Source organism: Somniosus microcephalus, chromosome 9, assembly GCF_052327205.1.
Source record: "Somniosus microcephalus isolate GS21.2 chromosome 9, FLI_Smic_1.0, whole genome shotgun sequence".
In the NCBI taxonomy this organism is placed as follows: domain Eukaryota; kingdom Metazoa; phylum Chordata; class Chondrichthyes; order Squaliformes; family Somniosidae; genus Somniosus; species Somniosus microcephalus.
The window spans coordinates 29,070,275-29,076,473 of NC_140995.1; the positions used below are offsets into that span (position 1 = coordinate 29,070,275).

General features: G+C 38.7%; 1 protein-coding gene across 1 annotated transcript in view; it reads left to right on the top strand.

Annotated features, from left to right (window-relative positions):
* Positions 1–5,155, top strand: part of csmd1b (CUB and Sushi multiple domains 1b) — a 1,295,488-nt gene extending 1,290,333 nt beyond the window's left edge. The window contains exon 66 of the mRNA XM_085996460.1: positions 2–5,155. Coding sequence (XP_085852586.1) covers positions 2–161 — 160 coding nt within the window. The 3' untranslated portion in view covers positions 162–5,155. The remainder of the gene's footprint in view (position 1) is intronic.
* Positions 5,156–6,199: the final 1,044 nt, after the last annotated feature.

Genomic DNA, 6,199 nt, shown 5'->3' on the forward strand with positions numbered 1-6,199 from the left:
GAACAAGACCAAAAGTACAATACAATGGCTATGTTGGCCACGAGAACACAAATGGACAGGCTTCATTTGAAAATCCTATGTATGATACTAACTTAAAGCCCACTGAGGCAAAGGCTGTGCGGTTCGACACAACATTGAACACTGTGTGTACAGTAGTATAGCCATCACTTTGACTGCTGACTAACTGATATTAGCCATACCTCTACCTGGCAAGCAGTAACTCCTTTGGTGCCATATACCACGTCGCTCTGTCCCACTGCTTGCTTTGCAGTGATGCACCTTTGTTAGGACAAACACAGTCGATGGAGTTTTTTGCCGGGACAATATCCTCAGACAACAAGTCAAAACAATTCCTTCGAGAGTTCTAACACAGGAAGAACCAAAACCAAGTCCTGGATGGGTTTGAAACTTTCTGCTTCTGGATGCACATGGCAGATTCTTCTTTTTTTCCTGAGTTATGTATTCTTCCAAGAAGAGGTAAAAATGGACAAGAGAAGGACAAATCCTGCTCCACTACTGACACTAACAGACTTTAGATGAACTTATCATTTACAGCTGCCTACATCATAAGATAAGGTCACTGTCCTAAAACAGGGCAGCTTGGGAATTATTTTCATCTGTTGTATGGCAAATCTACTGCACAATTCTTTGCACTAGTGTGTTATGAATGAATGAGTAGGATATTGGCATCAAATAGGGTACAGGGTTTCTGCACACTGACCATTGTACATAAAAACTTGCTTCAAAGACTTCAGTTTCCATTGCTGAACATCACATAACCTTCTCGATGCTAACAATAGGTATTAGAACGTTGCCATATTATTTCCTTCAAACTTGCATTATTATAGAGTCGGTTTCTATTGAGGTCAGGCTTATGAGTGAAAAAGGTTTGTGAGGGTTTTTATGGTTCCTTTAAAAACAAATCAATTCGATATCGTTATTTGAATAAGTTGTTAGAAGCCAAAAAAAATGGAACAAGCTGAATTTTTAATACAAGGCTATATTTCCGAACAATTGGCTCTTTCTGAGTCTGCACAGGCTGTAGTTCAGAAATATTATCGTAGAAATCTATTCCATTTTCCAGATAGCTTACATAAACACTGCCTTTTGTAAATTATATTTAGCGAAAAAAATTAACTTATTTATTTTCCCAAGAAGAATATGAGAAAAATTAATGCACCATTTTTTGGTCTTTTAAAAAAAAATAATAGTCAAATGTTAACAGGTGTTGTGGAGGGGGAGGTGAGGGGTCCGTAATGTTTGCCAAGGGTCCTCTGAACCTTGGTTTGAGCTGCCTGGCAGACCACTGAGATCTGCCATGCCTGACCGCGGGTCGGACAATACGTGAAGGGTGAAGTATCCCACCTTCGTAGAAGAGGGTTGTGCATGACAGAAGAATAAGGGTGAGAATGAAAGTCAGTCCTCACACTTGGCAGCAACATTTGACAGCCGTTGATGACCGCAAGAAGGACATCCACCGACCGATTTGCTCTGTCTTCCCAACTAAAGGACAACCATCAAACTGTGAGGTTTACAGAAAAGGTATAAGAGAGAAAATTGATTCAGCAAAAGGAATTAAAAGTTTGGGGAAAAACGTGCACGATGCACATTGTTGGGCATGGGAGAGGAGAATGGGGATTCTTTTGTTTCTGGATGATGTTCTATTCATCCTAAAGAGTGCCTTCACTTGTGACCTCTGTATCTCATAGCTTTACCCAAAACCAGTTGGAACTGTACAGAAAACTGCAGAAAGCTGTTGCGATTTCTTTAATATATCTGACATACAGCCTAACAGGGAAAACTGTCTCATTCACAGCTACAGCATAGAAAAACTGTCTTGCAAAAATTCACTGTGCAGTCAGCAACAACTTTACCAAGTTGTCTAAATAGGTGCGGCCAAACCACAAAATTACAAACTCATAGGGAAGGGGTGATGCAGGGTCTTGCTTTAAAAAAAAGCTTAGAGAGTACTGTTGATGATATGTGTTTAGTTAGATGGGTTAACATAGCTAAAATAACAGACAGTGGAATGTCATTTCTCCAGCGTTTCTGCCCATTTTCCACCCAGGTTACAACAGGAGATGAGAAGAACACCTGTGGAAATTTTACCCTATTAAATGTTTGTGTGTGAATATCACCAACAGTCATTTCTAGGCTATAGTCCTCACTTACCCTTGTTTAATCTTATTGAGGTTTCAGCTCCTATTGCCTATCCTGACTTTAGTAAGTGAATTATGTTACTGGGAGAGGTTAGAATAAGATTCTGTTACAATGAGATTTGACTGAAGAGAGGAAGTGAATTCTTTTTAAATAAAATATTTTGTTCCTGGCTAAAAGCTTTGTCAGAAACCACAGAACTTTATGAACAGAGCTTCTTCCATTTTCTTCTTGTTTTAAAATTCTATGGTGGGCTTTGATTGCTTTTTAATAATTACATTTAATTTACAACTGTGTATTGTGGAGCAATTAATAACTGAACTGGGGAGGGTGTAAAGGACACAGCAGTTCTGAAAAAATATATTCGTCCTTTATTATAAAGTTTTCCAAACTTAGTTCTAAAACAGTTGTTACATCAATTTTGAACAAGTTCTTCCGTTCAGGTTACCTGTGATAACGCATACACGGTCACGCATGCCTGTATTTTGTCACATACTCATGCACAATCTTTTACAAAACGCACTCCATTTTTCCATCAAACATAAAGCTCAATGGTTTTATGTTCAAGAGGAGGCACAATTGAAATAATTTTAGAGAAGGAGCGCTTATGATACTCATGTGACAAAATATAAAGGTTCCAGTTTGAACATGGTGTGAAAATTCTATCATGGAACTTAGATAACTAAACACCTGAAAGCATGTATTTACCGTTAACCTTTTCCCCATCACACCCCACAGACATTTATTACAAATCAACCTGCTCTGTTTTCCAGTGATAGTGCACTTAACAAAGAAAAGTAACAGTATAAACCAGATTGTAATTTTAGATTCCCTTCTACACACTTAATAGCGCAAATAAGGATCTGCTTGATATATATTATAAGGCAAGCTGATAATGGAGAGAATAAAGGGCTCAGTTTATATACTGAATAATTCATGTCCTTGTGAAAGTCAACAATCCAAACTGCTTATTGGTGTAGATACTGACTGTCTCTATAGGCAAAATGGATATGTTGATTTGCTTCATGGAAATGTACCACCAGCTCCCTGAGCTGTGGAGCAGGACATGACAGAAATTACAGAGGAAAGTTCACCTTTGTTGGGACAATATCCCACCAAGGAACAACATGACCAGGTATTACGTGGCGTGCAAGCCCAAAAATCACAGTCATAAGGAAATGTAGGAATTCAGTTGCTCGTAAGAAAGCCAGTCTCGTACTATCAAAGACTGCAGTGGACAGTGCAGGTTTGCTTTACAGAATAGTTAATGACAGATTCAAAGTACGTATTTATATATGAATTCTATTTTGTAAACTGTCAAAGGACTATGCTGAATGTAAACACCGCAATATACTTCTGTTGCCCATCCTGTCACTCTCATCGTAGGGTGATGTTCAAAGTGCTTTCGGAACTCACATTGGATTATTTTGGGCTCAGGTTGTGAAGAACTTTTTTTTTAAATGGTGGGAAATGCTCCTCTGGCAGTGCATGCTGGTGTAAGTTTTCCACCGTGCTAGCTGACAAATAGCTGCTGTCTTCTGCCGGTGGTATACGTCATGGTTTCAATGAAAAAAGAATCACTTTTTCAAATAATTACCTGCTAATTGGGGGGTGGGGGGAGAGAGATGACACCTAACCCTAGCAGACTAATGGTGAATATACATTCAGTGGTCTTGTGGGAGAATCAGGCATTCAATCCTTGGTGTTCTTCCTTGATTCTGTTGATCTCATCAGACAGTGCTGGTGGGAGGGGGGACATCGACTAGTGGAATCTGTGCCTGCCAGTATGTGAGTTGGGGATGGGAATCGTTCCCTTTCTGTGATAATGGGAAGGATGCACCCCATTTCCCTACCCTGTGGGACTATAGGTAGGGCTGCAAACCTTCTAGGATTGTCCTAGGCATTAAAGATTCATCTCCAGGGCACTGCTCCGACAAAAACATCATAGGGGATATTAAAAAATAATTACGTGTTTTTTTTTCATTTACTTTGAACACTTTTCGTTTGTTGGTTATAAAAATATTGTAAATGGGGTAAAAAGGTTGCTTGACTGGGCAGGGCATTGGGAGGTGAGAGGTCACATGACAAATCCTCCAGGAATACATCCAACCAGAGGTGGCAACCCTAGTTCTAGTCAGTAAGATTAAAGATTCAGCTTTACGGTTTTCTCAACGGTGGAGCAGCAAAACTGAATCTTACATTCAAAAAAATCTCTCAAATTCTTATTCCTACCTCTGGTCTCGCTCTCTGAACAGTAGTATTCTGTTATTAGTAAACATGAGCTCCCAAGTTGTATGAAGGAAAATACTGAGAGTACAGCTCCCTTGAGTGTATTGAAGAGGTCAGAGACAACCTGCTGGGGAATGGTGGAGAAAAGGTCAATTTGAATATGAGCTGAAAATACCCCAGAGAAGACTTTCTGAGACAGGACCATGTACTTCTGTGTTGTAAGCTGCTGCTTATCTTACAAGTTTTGCCTTTATTCAGGCTGGTTGCAATAACGTTTTCTGTGTAAAATATTTTGTAAAAACAAACAAAAAAATGCTGTAAAAATGCCGATTAACCATTTCAGTGCCATCGCATCAACGGCATTATCATTATACCATTCCACTCCTCGCTGTTCACTTGAAGTAGGTGCAAAAGATCCTTTTGTACAGAGATATATTTTTAATGAAGAATTTGTAAAATTATTAAATATGCCAGACCTTTTTCAATATTGTAGGTAAAAAGGTGTTAAAATAAATGTGTTTTTTACTATGTAAAAGAAGTAATTTTCCCTATACTGTAAAAAGAAATCTTGTTTAAAGAGTAGCATCTATAGCCGAATTTAAATTTTTGATTTTATTGCACATGAAAGTTATCATTACAGTGGCCTGTTACGATGACCAGTATTCCCTTTTTACCATTAAAATCTGTGATAGAAGATTGTATTATAGCCTGTGCAATGCTGCCCACCTTTGAAGCTAATTTAAAACTCTAATTAAATATTTCATCACGATTTCTTGTCTAATGTGTGGAATATATATGTATATCTTTCCTAGGGGTTCATTGAGCAGTGTGTTTGGTTGATGGGAAAACCATCATGTTTATGGAATACGATTTGGCTAATTTGCACTAAAGTCAAGAAAGGAAAGGATCTTACCACTGAGGTAATTTTCCTCTGGAATTATGCATAAGGATCAATTTTCTGTGGCAAATAGGATAGACCCTGTTGGTTTTTTGGAATCTTGTTTTATTTCTCTTTGAGGGGGTTGGGGAAGGTGAAAAAGATGTCAGTGCTGAGGAGTTTCTAATATTGTCGTGTATCAAACACTCTGAAGTCCAGTTACTGTGCCCCACATGTGCCTTAACTGGACCTTAGAACAGCATCTCCTACTATGCCAGTGTGATTTATTTTTTCAATTTCCCACATGGTGCTTAATCTGGGTGACATAGCCAGTTTTGTGCCATATTAAGGGGCAGTCTTTGTGCTATGGTTTCCTGCCCAATATGTGTTGGTGTGAGATGTCCCAAACTAATTTCAGGGAGGACCCTTGCAGCTAATAGTAGGATGAGACTATCATCCCATTGGCGTGGGCTGAATTTGGGCCCAAGCCTCAGAGGTGAAAGGAGGATACCTCACTGCCCGAACCTGTCTTCTCTGTAACTCCATTGTTTATCCCAGAATTGCAATACTTGCAACTCTGGCTGGCAGAGTTTATGTTTAGGTTAAGAGAATATAAACGTTTTTCATGGTAAGTAAGAACATTTTTCTCAACACTGAAACATTGGAGCTGTACTTATTAACATAGAATTAAAACATCATCATTATATTGACCTCTTCAGCCTTGTAACGAGGCATCTGAGAGGGGACCTCATAGAGAGATATATAATACTAAGTAGCATGGAAAAGTTTCAACCTGACACTATTTTTATTTAAAACTCGACTGCAGGACAAAAGGATGTAAACAGAAAGTTCAAGATTTTCTTCATGTTCTCCCCTATCTCCATAGTTTATCCCAGAAAGCACTTCTTCATGCAAAGAGTTATCATAAAGAGTTAT